This window comes from Mytilus galloprovincialis, chromosome 6, assembly GCF_965363235.1.
Source record: "Mytilus galloprovincialis chromosome 6, xbMytGall1.hap1.1, whole genome shotgun sequence".
NCBI classification, from domain to species: domain Eukaryota; kingdom Metazoa; phylum Mollusca; class Bivalvia; order Mytilida; family Mytilidae; genus Mytilus; species Mytilus galloprovincialis.
Window position 1 is genome coordinate 29,251,906 of NC_134843.1, and position 21,642 is coordinate 29,273,547.

The 21,642-nt window shown below is 33.8% G+C and overlaps 1 protein-coding gene across 1 annotated transcript in view; it reads right to left on the reverse strand.

Moving 5' to 3' along the window:
* Positions 1-12,643: 12,643 nt before the first annotated feature.
* Positions 12,644-21,642, reverse strand: part of LOC143079320 (uncharacterized) — a 172,979-nt gene continuing 163,980 nt past the window's right edge. Inside the window, exons 5-6 of the mRNA XM_076254580.1 lie at positions 20,768-20,793; positions 12,644-12,852 (exon numbers count right to left, since the gene is read on the reverse strand). Coding sequence (XP_076110695.1) covers positions 12,825-12,852; positions 20,768-20,793 — 54 coding nt within the window. The 3' untranslated portion in view covers positions 12,644-12,824. The remainder of the gene's footprint in view (positions 12,853-20,767; positions 20,794-21,642) is intronic.

A 21,642-nucleotide genomic window follows, 5' to 3' on the forward strand; every position in this document is an offset into this window, starting at 1 on the left:
TGATTTGAGCGTCACTGATGAGTCTTATGTAGACGAAACGCGCGTCTGGCGTACTAAATCATAATCCTGGTACCTTTGATAACTATTTACACCACTGGGTCGATGCCACTGCTGGTGGACGTTTCGTCCCCGAGGGTATCATCAGCCCAGTAGTCAACACTTCTGTGTTGACATGAATATCAATAATGTGGTCATTTTTATAAATTTCCTGTTTACAAAACTTTGAATTTTCGAAAAACTAAGGATTTTCTTATCCCAGGATTAGATTACCTTAGCCGTATTTGGCGCAACATTTTGGAATTTTGGATCCTCAATGCTCTTCAACTTTGTACTTGTTTGGCTTTATAAATATTTTGATTTGAGCGTCACTGATGAGTCTTATGTAGACGAAACGCGCGTCTGGCGTACTAAATTATAATCCTGGTACCTTTGATAACTATTTACACCACTGGGTCGATGCCACTGCTGGTGGACGTTTCGTCCCCGAGGGTATCACCAGCCCAGTAGTCAACACTTCTGTGTTGACATGAATATCAATAATGTGGTCATTTTTTTATAAATTTCCTGTTTACAAAACTTTGAATTTTCAAAAACTAAGGACTTTCTTATCCCAGGTATAGATTACCTTAGCCGTATTTGGCACAACATTTTGGAATTTTGGATCCTCAATGCTCTTCAACTTTGTACTTGTTTGGCTTTATAAATATTTTGATTTGAGCGTCACTGATGAGTCTTATGTAGACGAAACGCGCGTCTGGCGTACTAAATTATAATCCTGGTACCTTTGATAACTATTAACCTACAAAATGAAACATTTCTAATTTCTAATATTTTTCACCATTACTATGATTAAGTTGGAACACAACATTTTGTTTAAATGCAAGACTACTTATCATAAAAAATTATACTTAAGGATGTACGTATACTTAGGTGAGGTTTTGGAATTTGTGTCAAATGTTCGGATTCCTTGGTGTTTTTCCATACAATACAATGTAAAATATTTTGCCCAATAACACCCATTTTTTTTTTTTTTTATATAAGACTGAGTCAGCCATTTCCCGCCATATTTTAAATCTCAAATATCTCGAAAAGGATGTCCATGACCTATCAATATTTTTAGCTTATCTTTATCCTTAATTGATGCTCTACCAGCTTATAGTATCAATTTTAATTTCTTAATTTCTTAATTTTTACCTTACCTCCTTAATGTCACATTTTAAGTGTTCATATACATTAACTTTTATTTTAGTGGATAATTACTCATCAATTGAGGTGCTCCTGTATTGGAGGAAGATTCTCAAAACAGACTTTTACAGAATGAATGAAAACTGACGTTTCTCTCCCCAATCTCATGTATCCCCAGTAATAATGTAAGTTGCAACTTGACCTAGATTAAAGAATTGCATCATATTGATGTTTGAATCATCTACAGCAAACATAATTATGTTTGTAGTAAATAAACACCGATTTTAAATTAGTGCACGAATTCTGAGAATGATATTATTAATAATCAGTAAAGGATATCCCTGATTCTGAGAAGGGTGGCATTCCAACACTGACGTCATTACAATGTAAGTTGGATATATTTAGAATATTTCGAAATATAGGTTTTTCCAGATTGTAAAAGAAACGTAAATAGTGTAAGGAGGAGCTCAAAATACGACAATTTCACAAGAAACACAAAGGAAATGTGTGCAAAAGTGTATAAATTCAATGTATTCATATTTATGTCTCCTCATCAATCTCAGTAAGATTTTTGGGGGGTTTTCCAAACCAGAAACACAAAATGAATGACGTGAGGGTATGTCAATCTGGCCAAATCAATAGGTGATTGACGGCTTGAAGCCGTCTTTCCCCAAAAACCAATTGTTCAGAGAACAATTGAAGGTCTTTCCACACAAAATAGTGTATTTTAATATGAAAGTAGTAAAATTAGTAAGTTTAAAATGTCATTGCAGTCGTCATATGATAGCTTATTGTACGCTGATTCCAAAAGTATATGGTTTCTTTACAATGTTTTTTAAATAAGGGTGATAATTGGTTAATTCCGGTTTGAAAAATGTTACTTCCGATAATATTTGAATATTTACTTGACACTGATTCCAAAAATATCTGGTTCTATATACTTTCATATCAATAAACTGGAGATGAGGAAAAGTGCAATGGACATATCCAGATCACAATGATGGTAGTAAAGCCAAAGCAGACCGTGGTGCCAACCCAACTGTCTGTAAAGAGTTGTGGTTGAAGACCAGACAGATAGTGCCAATTGTATCAGGTATGACTCTAGATTTCAACCATATATAAATGTAAATGTAATCCATCTTTGTAGCCTTACCCACAAATATGTCAATAAGATCTCTTTTTCATTTTTGTAGCCTAAAAAAAAGGCTGCAATTTTTTTTTATTAATGCATGAATAAAACAGTATTTCAATCATGCCTCCCCCTTTTTTACCGATGGAACAAACACTGCAGTCTTTCTGTTTGTCAAAAAGAGTGTAAATAGATTACATGTATATAGAAAGTTACATTGTTTGTTTATTTGATTTAGAATTTAGCCATCAAAATTGTGGGGGAGAAAGTCAGTTGAATCATGGGGACATTTTTATACATCATATATATGTGTGCTTGTTCATTTATGGTTTCATTTAATCTTTGCAGAAATTTGTAAACAGCGTTCAACAAAACACAAGAAGACTGTGACGAGCCATTTAGAAGTCAATTTCAAGGATAAATTAGGTAAAACTTATTTTGTTAGTTAATTAGTTATATCTACCCAAACGGGTCTCACTAATTAGCGACAAGAAGCGTCAAGAAGCGACAAGAAGCGACAAGAAGCGTCAAGAAGCGACAAGAAGCGTCAAGAAGCGACAAGAAGCGACAAGAAGAATAATTTTAGCGACAAGAAGCTATTTAGCGACAAAAAAACATTTTTTTTTTAATATTAAATATAAAAAAAAATGCATTTAGTCTTTTTTAATATACGGGCAATGAATTGATATTTTTTATTAATATATTGATAGATGAAGAAATTAAACATAATGATTTGTGATGAAGGGATTGTGTAGTTTTTATTATTATATTGATAGATGAAGAAATTAAACATTTGTGATGAAGGAATTGTGTAGTTTTTATTATTATATTGATAGATGAAGAAATTAAACATTTGTGATGAAGGGATTGTGTAGTTTAATAGATGAAGAAATTAAACATTTGTGATGAAGGGATTGTGTAGTTTAATAGATGAAGAAATTAAACATTTGTGATGAAGGGATTGTGTAGTTTTTATTATTATATGAATAGATGAAGAAATTAAACATTTGTAAGAGCAAAGGAAATGCACACACTATAAAATGAAAATAAAAACAAAGATTTTTCACCTTTCCTTAAAGAATTTAATGAAAAAAAAACAGGAAATATAATTTCCTTTCTAACTGTACAATTAATTTTTCCTGATAGGACCAACGTTAGCTGTGGCTGCACCCTATAAGATAATAAACAATGTAAAACATCAAATGAGATTAACGAGGCGCGTGTCCCTTCTTTTATTGCTACAATAACATCCAATTAACACCTTCAACTTTGTACACGCGTCAGACTATACAATTACACGCGCCAGAATATACAATCATTGTAAATAGTGAACACCTATTGAAAACTCAAGATTGTTATTGATTTCCTTTAATCTTCAATCAATATGCATAAACATGATAAATATCGTTAAATGAGGCAATACACTATATAAAATGATGAAAAAGATCACATTTTAATTATGTTTTCCTCTTGTTTGATTTCAGTTCTTTTGTATTTCACAATTTGTGCATGTATTTTCTGGACAATGATGCACACACATAATGCGTTTTGCAAGTTTATTACATATTGTACAAAGATAGTTTTAAAAACAAATTATAAGATAAATATATTATTGTTCTAAAACACAAGTAAAAGTAATATCATAATACGACAGGGTAAACGTAATACTTGCTGTTATACATAATAAAATATCATGTAAATAAATGTAGCAACTGAATTAGATCTATGTTTCATTTTTTTTTCTATCAATATTAACTTTCTTGTCATTAAAATTGTTTTCTTTTGCATATTCTTTTAATATTTATTTGGAATAAGTAATTTTAATAAAAAAAAAATTGATTTTCTTGTCGCTAAATAGTTTCTTGTCGCTTCTCGTCGCTAATATTATTCTTCTTGTCGCTAATTAGTGAGACCGACCCAAACGGCCAGAGCTTTCAATGCAGTAAAAATACACCCAAAAAATTAAGATTGATTTTGTAAATTATATATTCATTAAAAAGGGAGATTTGTGTTAACTGCAGTTTTTAGTTTTCTACTACAAACAATGTACCATTTTTGCTTGTATTAATTTGGGAAATTGATCCTTGGTTTTATGAAAATTTGACATTTTGTTGAATATGATTGATATACATGTATATACAATTTATAAGAATAACTTATTGAACTGTATATGACCATCATAGAACTACTAGATAAAGGTTTATATAAAAAAAGAAGATTTGGTATGAGTGCCAATGAAACAACTCTTCACAAGAGACCAAATGACACAAATTAACAACTATAGGTCACTGTAGGGCCTTCAACAATGAGCAAAGCCCATAACTGTAGGAAAATTAAAATCATCGCGTTTGTCATAAATTTTGGTATTGAACCTACCATCAGTAGTCATTTCGAGAAAAAGGTCTAGATATGAAGCAGATTTATCTGTGTCGGTAGTATCTTTAATTTCAAGTTCACTTGGATATATTAAATGTAAGTGATCACTGAATCTATTACTATTAAGAGACATAAAATTGAGAATGGAAATGGGGAATATGTCAAAGAGACAACAACCCGACCATAGAAAAAACAACAGCAGAAGGTCACCAACAGGTCTTCAATGTAGCGAGAAATTCCCGCACCCGGAGGCGTCCCTCAGCTGGCCCCTAAACAAATATATACTAGTTCAGTGATAATGAACGTCATACTAATTTCCAAATAGTATACAAGAAACTAACATTAAAATAATACAAGACTAACAAAGGCCAGAGGCTCCTGACTTGGGACAGGCGCAAAAATGCGATACATCATCAATATACCGAAAGGTGAAATTAAAAGAATGGGCTAATTTCTTTTCACCTTTCTGTACAAGCCCTTGGATAAATTCTGCTTTACAGGAATACAAAAACAAATCCGCAAGTATAGGAGCGCAATTAGTACCGATTGGGATTCCAATAGTCTGTTGGAAGACCAAACCTCCAAATTCAACAAATATGTTGTCAATTAAAAAGTCCAGCATGGCAGTGATATCTACCTCGGTGTATTATTTGCTTGACTCTGTATGATTTTTCACAAAGTAAGCTGAATTCCTGCCCAAAACTAGATTTTTAAAACGTCTAGTGCCCTTTTTGTTAAAGAAACATAAGCTGACGAGTTCTTTCAGTCAAGCTTTAACTTTAGTATGTGGAATAGTGGTATAAAGAGTTGAAAAATCAAAGGTTTTTCAGTATCCACATCTGATAACACCACTTCTTCAATATGCCGTTTCGGAATATTTCTGAAGTCCTTCTTTAATTGCAGTGAGTATGGCAGTAAGAACTTAAGAAAGGGGTTTAGTGGAACACCTGGAAGAACCTGCAATATACCTTTCCTTATAGGGATTCTTGTGAAGCTTAGGAATCCAATATAAGTATAGAAGATCCTGATCTTCATCCGTTAGATTAACACCAAAGGAGATTAGAACAGATTTGTGGTTTTCTAGGATCTCCTGCTTCGTAAACGTACTTAGTGTATATATGTAGGATTTCCAAGTATGTTATTTATCCCGAGTTCCTTAATCAGGCAGTCAATGTAGTGTTTCTTGCAAACAAAAACAATATTGTTTGAGGCTTTGTCAGCCTGAACGACAACATATTTTGTCATGGAGGCAAGACAACTCCTCTATGACCTGAGGGTCTTTAAAGATTGAAGGAACTAGTTGGCTCTTTGACCCTTTAGGCTTACTTACTCTTATCTGAATCAATGACCTTACTGATTTTACCCACTCCGAAAGAGTGTCAACTTCAACTTTTTCTCTTTTTGCCCAGTCTTTTACATAATCGTCAAAAGAATCCATTAGTAGTTTGAAATTCTGCTACCATTTGATTGGCTGTGGCTCTCTGTATTTCGGACCCTTGGACACAAGTTGTCTCAACTTGTAGTTATTGACTATGTTTAGTCTCCAGAAATTACATGGCCAGCAGCATTATACACCAAATGGGTATGTGATCAGTAACAATCAGGTAATTTAGCTTTGAGGTCATCAATATTTAACATTCTGCAACACTTATTTGTGATTAAATTTTTTAGATGCAACAGGGATGGTGTAGGAATACGATACTATAGAAGAGTGATCCTTAAAGTAAGAAGGAATGTTGCTTTTTACTCTTTTATGGTGAAGAATATTACTTATATTTATAGCATCAATACCCTTGTTTGTGAACTTCAAATTGAAGAATGAACGTTTTTGAGGTTTCTTCGAATGTTCAATCAAAGAGCTGATAGCTCTGAGATGGAAGAAGGTGAATAAAAGGTAACTTGAATTACCATAAAAGCAGCCCCACTAACCCAGCCTGTTTTGTTTTATTATCATTATGATAAAAAAAAAATCTTCAAACAAGAATGTGTCATAAATACATGGATTTCCCATCCGTACAATCATTTTCTATGTTCAGTGGACTGTAAAAATTAGGTAAAATCTTTAATTTGGCAGTAAAATTAGAAAGATCATATCATTAGGAACACATGTGTACTAAGTTTCAAGTTGATTGGATTTCAACTTCATCAAAAACTACCTCGACCATAATATTTAACCTGAAGCAGGCATACGGACAGACCAGAAAACATAATGACCATAAATGGGGCATAAAAATAGTAAGACTTGTTACATACCCGCCAACTTTTAAAAGTTCCAATGGAGGTTTTTAGTGCGCGACAACAATTTTAAAGGTTACAATTTTTAGTGAAGTGTTTTTGCACGATCTGGTTACCCTCATTGAAAGAACATTACAACCCACTGTAAAAAAAAAGGCACCTTTATATTCATATTATTTGATGAAAATTTTCCCCAAGAACTATGCATCTATCAAGTATTAAATAGTCAAAACATGTCAAAAGAATTTTGTGATGTCTCGAAACTTATATCTTCTTTATTAATTTGAACTCATTTAGAAAAGTTGTTCCAAATATAATGAATTTTCCCACTTTTGAGTTAAAAATCTTTAAAATGTTTTTCAACAGTTAAATGACCCCTTGTTTTAGGGACAGTCACTCATTTAAGGGACACCACTCATAACGGGGGAGGGGGTCCCAACCTGTTTGTTGGTCTTTGTGAGAAAAAAAATAGTACATTGTCCTTTAAATGATTTAAATAAATACAAAAATAAAATATGTTACAACAAGTATTATGTCAATAAATCAGTGAAAAAAATACTATTTATTATCTTTATGGTAGTACTGCATCATTGAATTTTGTCAATCAGCCATGCTTTTATCCCTTAAGCTGTGTAAGAACCTTCTTGCAGATGAAAATTCACATACCATGTTCACGATTTTACAACTAGATGAAGACGATACAAGTTCAAAATCTAGCATGTTAGAATAATCTTCAGAGAAAACGTTTTTGATTGGCTTATTAATTGATGATGATAAACACAGAATTTGATTGGCTGAACACGACTGTCCTACCTTGGGAACAAAATAAGGAACAGATGATTTTCACTAAATCGTGTTTTAGAGTTTTTTAACGATACCCTTAATATTAATATTTTTTAATAAATGCAAATTGAACGTATTATAAAACGTCCTTATTAAGAGTAAAGAGAATGAACACAGGGCGAACGTACTATACAGGCGAAAGAAGTCAGGACGAACAGACCAAGGGCGAACCTGTAAACAGGGCGAGTTATCTCAATACCAAATTCACGCATGCGTACTACACATATCTACGGTAAAAACATCTGGTTACAAGTAAACAAATAACGTTCATATAGATGAGATAAAATCTAATAACTTACATAAATAAAAGGTACATATTTACGATAGTGATTGTTTTTCAATCCTAATTTACAAATTAAATGATTCAGATGCTTAATCATGTGTAAAAATCGATGTCAGGAATCAGAAGTTGTTATGAAATTGTAATACACAGAAACGAATGCGGTATAGGGAGGTTCAATGATTTTAAAGACGGCACCATAGGCCTTCAGAAGACTTGATGTCTTCTTCCACCAAAAACGGGTCTGAATAATCTATGGTTAGCAATATTCCTCACCATGGCAACCATTTTATACTTCGTAGATCAACTATCTGTAGTGTGGCATTCTTGCCACGCTTTCAATAGAGAGTTTAGTCTAAAAAGCGGAAGGGAGTACAGTTAAGAGCGAATGTGATGAATTCCAAGAGGTTTGTTGATATGTTCGGCAAGGCCATCTACAGAAACATCATGCATATCAGGTGGATTATAGCCACGATGTCCATGGCTCCTCGGCCGACGAAGAGACCGATTGAATAAATCCATCACATTCACTGAACTACATATATGGCTACTCAAGTTACCTAAAGTATCTATTTTATCGTTACATCCATAAGGTGTTGCAATACCTAATTCTCTGATCCAGTACTGTTCCCCTTTGTCTGCGAAACGGTGTACTTAATGTTGGATTTTTGGTGTGGTGATAATTTTTTTTCTAAAAATGCGATCTTAAATGGAATTTCCTGAATGGTCAATTTGGTTGAAATGTTGGTAAACAATTTGTCGGTTATAAATATCGTTCACACTTGACCTATGTCCATTCATTAGAGTGTTTAATCTACTCTTTGTTTCGCCTACATAAATCAAACCACACAACGTATACTCAATTCCGTAAACATGATTAGAGGACTTACATTCCAAATCATCATGACTACGTGTATTATAAGTTTTGTTAGTTAAACTACTGGTAAAACACGTGTCCGAATTTTCCTCGGAGTTCAGTATTTTTGTGTTTTTACTTTTTATTAACATGTCGCACGTTTTACAATTATATCTAGAATTACGCTTAGATATATTACAGTGTTGTTCGTTGTCATTGAAATGTAAAACGTTAATTTAACAGTGGAAGGCTTTTTAAACACGTGAGACCTATGCTCTACGGCTCTAGGAGCATACAAAAATAGGTTCCTGGGACATTTTACTTATATATAATTATATTGCAATTATGATATTTGTAGGAACATGCAAAGATAGATACACGCCTACAAAAAATATCCGTGCATCTTCCTTTATACATGTTCTCTTTATTTTATTTTTTTATAGGGCTTCCCAGAATGTTTGTCGAATTCACTTAATGGTCTTATTGTGTGTGCATTGTATTCAATTTTGTATTTAAAGGAAATCGGACCTGACCTGCATATTTTTAAATCTACGTGCACATTTGAATTTTTTTCCAAAAGGGGAAAACACCAATTTCATTTTAGGTAGTATGCGTTCGCACTGGATGCAGTGATTGTGTTGTCACCAACAGATATACTAAGATATATAGTTTTTTAAATTTCTTTGCAGAGTAGACGTTGTCATGACCAGACCTTTGTTACAGATTGTATGCTAACCGATTTAAATTTTCTTTCATTTATATGTCATTGATGTCGGATCATGCATGGTTTTTTTCCGTACATATATTCACGGGAGCACAGGATTGTATTTTGATGCATTTTTAGAAATTTGATTGCATAAATTGACTAATATTTACGAGCTTTTGAGAGATTTCTACTTCACTGGTTTTAATTTCTCAATCCAGATTGGAACTTCAAGCGGACTGCACGTGATTTATATTGCAAACGGAAATAAATTTTCTCGATTCATTTTACAGGTAAACTATTTATATAATAATGGTGTGTTTAACATTGACTATGCGAAAATAGTAGCCAGGGTGAGAGACAATAGTGCACGACCCGAAGGGGAGTGCACTATTGTCTCTCACCCTGGCTACTATTTTCCATAGTCAATGTTAAACACAACATTAATATCATTATTATACTGACTGTTTACTGTTTTGAATAGTGACAGTAGTGTGTTTCAGTGTAAAAAAATGCGCTTTATGTAACTCTGCATATAAATGTATTTATACTGCAACTAGTTGTGTTTATTTCCTAAATAAAGAAGCATAGCTATATTTTGTATTATGTCAATTTCATCATGGAACACTTTCTCCACAATCAGAGGTCCATTGGATACAAAAGGGTTTTTTTACCATTAAAAAATCTATCATTTTATTAATTTAAGTTGCAGTATAAAAACAATACTCATATAACTCAATTACTTACAAAAAAAACAATAATAGCGGATCATAACTATTTATCTGTAAACAAATTACTTCTAAAGTATTCAAACAATTTTGGCTTCAACGGCAGTAAGCAGAAGTAAACAAAGAACAAAAACGTTCTAACAGAAACTACAGTAATTTAAAGTCTCTTAAAATGTCAGAGAAATTTAAATGAATATATCTTCTATTTCCCCCTGATTGTTCGATTGTAATAGTTTATTAATTGCCATGCTTATAAATCCAATCCACTTGTCTGTCAAAGCAACTAAGCTCTGCCTTTGCACGTGAAATTGACAATGATTGACATGAAAATCAATAGTCTGTTGCAACAGCAAGGCATACTATTTTCGCATAGTGCAGTTAACGCTATATATTTCTTTAAAAAACTATGCAAAAATAGAGCAATTTTTCTATAGAAGGACATTCTTACAGGAAGTATAATAATGTCCAATCGCTAACCACTGGTCTACATTCATTGCATGCACACAAAAATAATGCTGATGTCATAGTACTATAACAAAAGTTTATCGATTAATTTTCCAAAATACATGAATTGGAGCAGAATTTTGCAAAAACGCATTTATATTTCAAAAAGAAGTTTATTCATAGAAAAAGGACTTGGATTTTTATAGAAAATAGAAATGGGATTCCTAAAAAAAAAGTTGGGGTGGGCTAGATGGGGAGTTGTGGGCATTGGATGATTTACAAAGATAAATTGCATGTACGCATAATGAGAGCTGTAAAGTTTGAAGCTATAATTAGTGAATTTGTTCATTTTTCCATTTCGGAGGCATAAAAAACACAAAATATTACGAGTATCATATTGACAAATACACTTGACTTAAATCATGTCGCCAATTACAATTCTTTTAAAATTTTACCCCTAACTTTTTTCTGAGTAAAAGCAGCTTGATGTGAATGTCAAAATTTAGAAAATGACCTTGACCTTTGACCTTGATCAAATTTTCTAAGTTGGGACCCATGCTAAGGACCTCAATAAAACATCTCTAGGTTTATACGGCTTACGCTTTATGAGTTCATATACATATCAATTATATCAAATGCATAAGGTGAAATAACTCTCAGATTGAGACTCTGGAGCACTTTGGTGCAACCGACTCACCAGCTTGAAGATATAGCAAGCAATTTGGTAAAATAGATTTGTTGTTGTCTTTTATGGTTGCCAAGGAGTAAAGGGCACCCGAAAAAACAGTGTTCGGGAGATAACTCTTTCACCGTAAAGTGTACCGTTAAACAGGATCAGTTTCAAAAGCTTAATAACTGTTTGATATCATACACGAAAAATCTAAGCGACATCTTGCTAAACTACAATACTATGCAAGAACAAAATTTGGCGGAATAAAAAAAAAAAAATAGGTCTTTCCATGGAAAGGTGGAAAGACCTAATGTTCGGTAAAAAATAAATAGGTCTTTCCACGGAAAGGTTGAAAAACCTAATAAAATAATAATCAGAAAAAATCAAAAGGTCTTTCCACGGAAAGGTGGAAAGACTTATAATGATAATCAGAACAAAATCAATAGGTCTTTCCACGGAAAAGTTGAAAGAACTTATAATAATAATCAGAACAAACAAGTGTAACTGTGAGCTACTGCTAACTGATGATACCCCCGCCGCAAGTGGATAATGTTAATAGTGTAAAAATATGTAAGTGTTCGGTAAACAGGAAGTTGCCGAGTGATGAATCTGAAAACGCATCACACAGTATAGCTGACTTATATAAACCCTGAAACCAAATTTCAGAAATCCTGGCATTGTAGTTCCTGAGAAAAATGCGACGAAAATTTTCAACTTGGCCATCATGTGTAAAATGATAGTAGTGTTCGGTAAACAGGAAGTTGTCGAGTGATGAATCTGAAAACGCATCACACGGTATAGCTGACTTATATCAAGTCTGAAACCAAATATCAGAAATCCTGGTAGTGCAGTTCCTGAGAAAAATGTGACGAAAAATTTTCAACTTGGCTATCAGGTGTAAAAATGATACAAGTGTTCGGTAAACAGGAAGTTGTCGAGTGATGAATCTGAAAACGCATCACACAGTATAGCTGACTTATATCAAGCCTGAAACCAAATTTCAGAAATCCTGGTAGTGTAGTTCCTGAGAAAAATGTGACGAAAAATAATCATGGGACGGACGGACTGACTGACAGACTGACGGACTGATGGACTGACGGACTGACGGAAGGACAGACAGAGGTAAAACAGTATACCCCCCTTTTTTTCAAAGCGGTGGTATAAAAAGTGGATAGACCTAATAATTTTCATACCTTTTTGTTTCTTTTCCTTGACCTTCTTATGTTCAGCCACTTTATTAACTTCAGCATATATAGCATTTGGTTTCTGTACCACAGCATATTCACTGGATGTTGGGGATTTTTTTTTACTTTCTACATTAGGTCCTGCTGACTGGTATAACATATTTTTTTTCAAGCCATCAGACTGAGATGATTCATAGAGTATATTTTCTTTCAATCCATCTAAAAGACAAGTAACATGTTTAAATTTACTTCCCAATGTCAAATCAGAAATTGAGAAAAAAACAAAAAAGGGAACCTATTTCAATAGATAATAAACAGCTGCCCCATGAGCGCACGAAACGCCCGTCATCTCAACAACAACAAAAAATCACCCCCTTTTTTTTTAAATATTTGAAATTTTCTTTTTAATTTCTTCAATCTTCAGGATAGAAAATTGACCCCTCCCCCCTTTAAAAAAAATATAAGATTTTTAAAAATGTGGTACAATTTAACAGACATTGATACAAAAGTGTGTCTGAAATCTAGAAAAAAAAGCTTGTTTTATACCCTTTTTGATTTACAGAAACGGTTTGGGCAATAACCCCAAAATGAATTCCAACCTTCGACTTATCATGCTTATGGTACAATTTCAGAGCAATCAAAATACTTGTACAAAAGTTATTGTCATAAAGCTAGAAAAATGCTTGTTTCAGGCTCCTTTTTGGTCCCAAATTCTTCAACAGCTAGGACAGCTAGGACCATCATCCCCAGAAACAATCCCAACCTTCCTTTAGTGGTATCGAACCTTTTTGTAAAATTTCGTAAAGGCTCATACTCTTAAACTTAATTTTTTGTCTGGAAACCAAATGTCTCCCTGACGACATGATAGCAATATACGACCCTAAATTTTGGTTTGCAGTCATATAAAAACTGATTATTTTAGTGAAGTCAAAGGAACATAAGTCAGAAAATTATCAGACTGGAACAAAATTCGATCTGGATCTGTGACATGTCATGATAAAACAATACACCATATATCTTATCAACATCTTCAAGCATGAAGAAACAAGAATGTGTCCCAAATACACGGATGGCCCATCCCCACTATCATTTTCTATGTTCAATTGACCGTGAAAATGGGATAAAATCTCTAATTTGGCATTAAAATTAGAAAGATCATATCAAAAGGGAACATGTTTACGAAGTTTCAAGTTGATTGGACTTCAACTTCACCAAAAACTTTAACCTGCTGCGGGACAGACGGACGGACGGACGCACAGACCAGAAAATATAATGCGTCGATAATGGACTTTTTGGGAAGATCATATCATAGGGAACAAGTGTACTAAGTTTCAAGTCGATTGGACATCAACTTCATTATGAATTAACTTGAGCAAAAACTTTAACCTGAAGCAGGACAGACATAGTCCGGCGGCTACAAGCATATTTCAGACGAATTGTGCACATCCTACTACAAGCATGAAATTTGGCATAGACCTTCCTCAACTATTACTCTTTTATTTCAGATAGGGAGGCATTTGAAAAAAATCTCTCACTTCCGGTAAAATCCAAAATGGCGGACTTCATACTTAAATCAGCCCAATATCAAAGGCTTGTATTTGAAAAGGTGTTAGTATCATGCTACAACCATAATATTTGGTACAAATCTTTGTTTTGTACTACATTTGGATATATTATATTGTTTAGATGTCTGCAGAAATCCTACTTCCGGTAAATTCCAACATGACGGACATTGTACTAAAATAAGCTTATGTTTTAGGGAGGGTAATTGAAATGTGTTTAAACGTATTGCTACTATCATTACATTGTGCAGGAACCTTTCGTTGGTGCCTCTAATGGATACATTGTATAATAAATCTGTCTTTAAAACCCCTACTTCCGGTAATATTCCAAATGGCGGACATAGAAATATCAACCATTATTTAAATATTCAACTTTTTTCAAAATGTAAAGAAAATGTTGTTTTTTGTGCTGGTCATTAATATTTTGGCTTTAAGTTATCCTCAAAACCCCTAATTCTATTCTGTTATAAATGTTTAAATGACACTTCCGGTAAAAAAATATGGCGTAAATTTCAAAGATGAGTACTCAATCCATTTCTTCGATGTAGAGTTTTGGATAGATTGATTAAAAAAAAATCAGTATAATACTAAAACATTTTAAAAATTACTACTATTTGGCCAAAAATACATGTTTATTCACAGTCCCTACATTTGTACCACATGCACACAAAGCAGTGCACTGGGGAACCGATTTTCCACATTAACAACGACCGAGACATCCTTTCTTACATTCACAATGTACAAGCTTTTGAGAAAATGATGAGGCCTCAGAAAGAGTTTTTTTAAAAGGGATCATCTTTGTCCCTTCGCCATCCATTAGCGCCTGGACTGGGTAGCACAAGAGCCAATCCAATGCTCGTCCCCCTAAACACCTTCCCTAGTATATTGCACGTTTTACATACTGGAAAAGAGAAGACCAAGTTGAGGAAATAGCCTCAATTAGCCTTCCCTTTTGTGCAAATCGTTATTTTCTTGCTTCGTTAACCATGTTAGGCCCATCTGATAAGTTTATGCGATCTTACAGTAAAACCCCGGTAATTTCGGTTGATCAATCATCATTTTTTATGTTGAAGTCACATCTTCTAATGCAATCAATGACTCCCACGCAGTCTTTTTTCTTTCCAAGCAAAGAGAGAACCGTATCACAACCGGTAAAAGGCATTGATCACAATGAGTGTGTGTGATCACTTATTGCCTAGTACATGTGAAAGACCATTGATAGATGGTAATCCAAAGTGTTTTGCCTTCCTAAACACAATCCATAGTTCGTCTACCCCTATGTCACGGAATAGCAAAAAGTAATGACAGCATCATCAGTAACGACTGTTCGAATCATGACTCGTTTAAGTTCGTGTTTCACTGCATCAGACACGTGCACCATGATTCTAGTGTCAGCCTCTTAATGTGAACATGGTGCTAATTTTGAAATACATCACGTGGTGAATAACACTGAAAATCCAGAGCATTTGTTGCTACAACTACTATACTTATCAAAAATTGCATCCACTCTTGTTACAGTTTCAAGGTATTTTATTAAGGTAAGGACATAATAATCAGCATACTCGTTAGGAAACACATTGAAACTGTAACAATAGAGGATGTAGTCTCGGATGCGTACATAGACAATACTGGTAGTTTGAAGGCTGCCACAAGAAGCAAGAGCTACATTTTAGGGAAAGAGAATACACAGACGAATCCAGGGTCAAAACAAATTCCTCAAAATTGGCAAAGTGTTCTGAGAGATGACGACAATAAGAAAGCAATTTTTAGTTTTCATTCACAGCAGCTTGCTCAATAAAATTTTGAGGAAAATTAAGGTAGTTGTAGCAACAAATGCTCAGGATGTTCAGTGTTATCCACCACTTGATGATATTTAAAGTTTAGCACCATCGAACAGTAGATACTGATGTCATTGCTGTGTTGCTATTCTGTGACATAGGGGCAGACGAACTTTGGTTTGCATTTGGAAGTGGGAAAAACTTTAGATATATCTCTATACATGACCTTTAAAATGCACTAGGCATTGAGAGATTACACGTTTGCTGGAAAAGGAACTGCGTTGGTGACATAGATGGCGTTTGAAGATGTGACTTAAGCATTTAGAATGAGTTTTTGGGAGAGGAAAGACTTATTGAGGCTATTCCCACGACTCGGTCTAGTGTTTTTCAGAATGTAAAGCGTGCAATATACCATGGCGGCTATGAATGAGTAACAAGCTTGGAATTGGTTCCTATGCTAACTAGTCCAGACGCTTATGAATGGCGAAGGAACAAATATGATCCATGGGAACCCTTTTGAATTCTTAGTGAGGCCTCTTCTTATCAGGAGCTTGTACATTATGGATGTAAGAAACCATACCAGTCCTTGTTAATGTGGGAAATCAGCTCTCCGATTGTAAATAAACATGTATTTGCGGGCTAACGAGTATGCTGATTGGGTATTATGTCCTTACCTCAATAAAATACCTTGAAACTGTAACACGAGTGGATGAATTCTCGGATGCGTATGGTAGTTGTAGCAACAAATGTTCAGGATATTCTATCTTATCCATCACGTTATGTATTTCAAGTTTAGCACTATGTTCACATTAAAAGGCAGACACTAGAATCATGGTGCATGTATCTGATGCAGTGAAACACGAACTTAAACGAGTCATGATTCGAACAGTCGTTACTGATGATCAGGGTTTCCGCTGGCGGTCGCCATTTTCGCAATTTGCGAAAAAATAATAATTGTGGCGATAAAAATTCGTCATTTGCGAAAGAATTTGGCGAAAGAAATATATACAACGATTTATTTTCCTCCATCTTGTTTATTTACCTTTTTTCGTGTTTCTCGGACTTTACAAGATCAGACAATACTCGGAATTCACCTTGACCTCATTAAGATTTGGACAGAAAATCAATAATCAGCTGATTGCATTTTATACGGCACGGGACATTTGCGCTTTTTCATAGGACATTTGCGCTTTTTTTTGTGGACACTTGCGCTTCAAAACATAGGACATTTGCGCTTTTTAAAAATGGACATTTGCGCTTTTCACATAGGACATTTGCGCTTTGTTTATATATATATCTATGACTTCCCTTTTCTTTTATCCGGGCTTGGGACCGGCAGGTTTGACCGGGCAGAGTTAAAGTCATTCTTTATGGTTAAAAGTTTAAAAATCATTTCATAGCACAAACATGTCATATTGTTGATATTTGTTTAAAAGTTTATGTACAGCTAAAAGTACACATTCTTATGAAATAAAACCATGCATGTACTGTCATCACAATTACAGGTCAGTTATAGCTTGATATTCGAAGCCCAATGAGTGAACAAATCTTGCTCTTGTTATCTGTCCTGATTGGTACTTAAATAAATGATCGAGTTTCTACTTCTCAATTCTTGTTTGGGGAGCCTGTTCATTAATGTACCTAATCATAAACATTTTTTTCATTTACTAGTCTCTATAACTTTAAACTCCATGTTCAAGACTGTGTAAATGTGAACTAATTATAATGACAAATATAAGTTATTTTTTTTAACTTAATGATTACTTCTCATTAAGATTACAGGTAGACCACTTTAGGTAAAACGCGCAAATGTCCGGTCAATTTAATACAGGTGAATCAAAATTAAAAGCGCAAATGTCCATAGTATTTGAAGCGCACATGTCCTATCGTTTTACAGGTAAAAAAGCGCAAACGTCCTGTGCCCATTTTATAGCTATCGACAACAAAGGACTAATTAATAAAGGTGTTGATTGAATTGTTTGACAAAATGAAATGGTTAAATGGCTTCCGCTACATGTCACATACAGAATTTATTTACCACTTTGCGACGCACGTGTTTGAGGCAAACTTTTGACGTTTCCTCTCCTTTTAAAGATAGTTTAGAAAAGAAAGCTGTTGTTGTGACAAAAAATATTCAAAAGCAAGAAAAATCTCCCATTTAGAACTTAATTATATCCTCTGACTGTAATACTACTTTAAAGTCGTTTGATTAACGCACGGGTTTCAAGCATAGTTTTACGTCTCAACTTTTTCACTTACGATGGCCAAGAAAAGAAAACTGTCGTTATGAAGAAATCTATCAAAAAGGTTGGGAACAACCCCTCACATGAGAGTAACCCTTCAATGTAATGACTACACATGAAATGAGGGATCAATTGCATGTGAGAAAAGCTTTTGTTTTGTTGTAAAAACCACTTCTTAGTACAAAAAGGCACATCAGTATTTTTCTTTTAAAGAAACTTTCCCTACGAACTATACTGGTATTATATGATAAAAACATCTCCATTAATTTGTTATATTCCAGGACTTATATCTTCTTTATTAATAAAAGTATAGTGGCCCCCTCATTTAGAAAAGTTGTTTAAAATACAATGAATATTTTTCCCTTTTTAAGTTAAAATTCTGTTGTTTTAAAGTAAATGTTTAGTGTTTATTCATTTAAACGTAGACTCTAAAATAAGTTTGAGAGAATAATCATAGACACAATGGGGAAAAATCATCTTATTCTTGAATGAGTATATGGAGGGGGGTCAGATAAAAAGGTAAATTTTAAACGAAAAATAAATTTATTTTACTTGGCGAAAAAAATAATAAAGTGGCGAAAAATATATTGTTTTGGCGAAAGAGGTGGCGAAAAAAATAATTGACCCAGGGGAAACCCTGCTGATGATGCTGTCAATACTGTTTCGCTATTCCGTGACATATGGGTAGACGAAGTTATTGATTGTGTTTGGGAGGGCAAAAAACTTTGAATTAATATCTATCAATGACCTTTCAAATGCAATAGGCAATGAGTGCACACACACTTATTGTGATTCATGCCTTTACCAGTTGTGATACAGTTCTATCTTTGCTTGAAAAGGAAAAAAGACTGCGTGTGAGACATTGGTGGCATTTGAAAATGTTACTTTAACATAAAGAATGATGATTGATCAACCTAAATCACCGGGGTTTTACTATTAGATCGCACCACAAATTTAACAGATTGGGTTAACATGGTTAACGAAGCAAGAAAATAACTATTTGCGCAAAAGGGAAGGCTAATTGATGCTATTCCCTCAACTTGATCTAGTCTTTTCTAGCATGTAAAACGTGCAATATACTAAGGCAGGTATTTAGGGGGACGAGCTTGGAATTGGCTCTTATGCTACCCACTCCAGGCGCTAATGGATGGCGAAGGGACAAAGAGGATCCCTTTAAAAAAAGCTCTTTCTGAGGCCTCATCATTTTGTCAGAAGCTTGTACATGTGGATGTAAGAAAGGATGATGTGAAAAATCGTGTCTCCCGTAGACTGCCTTGTGTGCATGAGGTAGTGACCGTGAATGAACATGTCTTTTTGGCCGAATTGTAGTAGCAGTTTTAAGAATGTTTTAGTACTTAAGTAATTTTATTTTGTTTTAATCAATCTATCTAAAACTCTACACCGAAGACTCATCTTTGAAATTTACGTCAGATTGTTTTTTTTTACCGGAAGTGATAAATTTGTATTTAAACATTTACAGCAGAATAGAATAAGTGGTTTTGAGGATAACTTAAAGCCAGCACAATAAAAAACATTTTCTTTACATTTTGAAAAAAGTTGAATATAAAAAAAAGAAATTGATATTTCTATGTCCGCCATTTTGGATATTACCGAAAGTAAGGGTTTTAAAGAAATATGTCTTATACATTGTATCCATGAGAAGCACCAAAGAAATTGTTCCTGCACAATGTAATAAACATATTTCAATTACCCTCCCTAAAAAATAAGCTTATTTTATTACAATGTCCGCCATATTAGATTATACCGGAAGTAGGTTTTTTTCAAGACATCTAATCTATATAATATATCCAAAAGTAGTAAAAAACAAAGGTTTGTACCAAACATTATGATAGTAGCATGATTTTAACACCTTTTCACATACTAGCCTGCGATATTGGGCTGATTTAAGTATGAAGTCCGCCATTTTGGATTTTATCGGAAGTGAGACATTTTTTTCAAATGCCTCCCTATCTGAAATAAAAGAGTAATAGATGAGGAAGGTCTATGCCAAATTTCATGCTTGTAGCAGGATGTGCACAATTTTTCACAAAGCCGCCGTACTAACAGACGAACTAATGATGAACAGAGGCACAGACCAAAAACACTATCATGATTATGCGTCTAGGTGTGCTAAAAAGGTTATATTGATTATATATGCACGTGAGATTCTTTTGTGCACATAAAAGATGGGATTCTGTTAACGTTATATTAATAACAAAATTGTTGAGCTGTCAGTGCTCACAGTAACTACAACGTAGTTTACTGTTCATTGTTATATATATGAATATGGATCATATAGATTTTCATTTATGTATAATGATGTTTTCAACAATTTCCTTGCAAATATCTATTTGAATATTGTTATGAAATTATAGTAGATTATTATTAACCATTGTTTGCAAAAAACAGAACAAGTTACTGTGAGCAACCAAATCTATATTAAAGTTTTGTCTTCTTTATTTGAAGGAATTAAGTAAAAAAAAATACTTTAAATTCGGACAAGCAGGGTAAGTAGGGAGAATTTAAATGAATATTAAACCAGGTATCATACCTTCTTCTTCTTCTTCTGAACTGGCTCTGAAAAATCAAAAACAAATCATGCAGCTTAGATCTGCTTTAAAATTAGGAACACAATTTTATAATAAAGTAATACAGATATATTAAAAATGTATATATTTTTTCGGTAAATAAAAAGATCAACATATATACAAAGTATATATAAAAAATACTATTCCTGTTATCTGCTCTTTGGTCGGGTGGTTGTCTCTTTGGCATATTTTCCACTTCAATTCTAAATTTTATTGCAATGCATGTTGTCATACAAGATCATCTACAAATAACGCCTAGACAACACCTTTTGTTGTAGGAAGTCAGAAGAGTGAAATTATTCAAAACACCTTTTCCTGCATGTTGAAAACATAACAACTACTTATTTGAGTATTATTACTATGTTAAAGAGTAAGTACAGTTAGTATTTTAAATTCAGGAGTTTAGTAAGATGTTCAATATACCATATGGCATGGGGGTCAAAATACCTTACCTAAATAAAAATTTCCATTCACCCGTTCCAGCATGTTTACTACATACCAACTACTTTTTGGAGTATTAATACTATGGAAAGGAGTAAGAATAACTATAATTATTTCATTGGAGGTGTGTGGGTCAATTTTACCATGACAGAGGGGCTAAGTAATATTTTCTAAACACTTTTACTAGCTAAGTTTTTTTATGCATTTTTATACGCCCGTCAAAATTTTGACGGGACGTATTATGGTAAACACATGTCCGGTGTTCGTCCGTCTGTCTGTCCATCTGTCTGTCCATCTGTCTGTCTGTCCGGCGTAAACATGTCGCACCGTAACTTGAGAACGACTTATCCAAATTTCATGAAAATTAATATAGTTGTTTCTTATGATGGTCAAATGA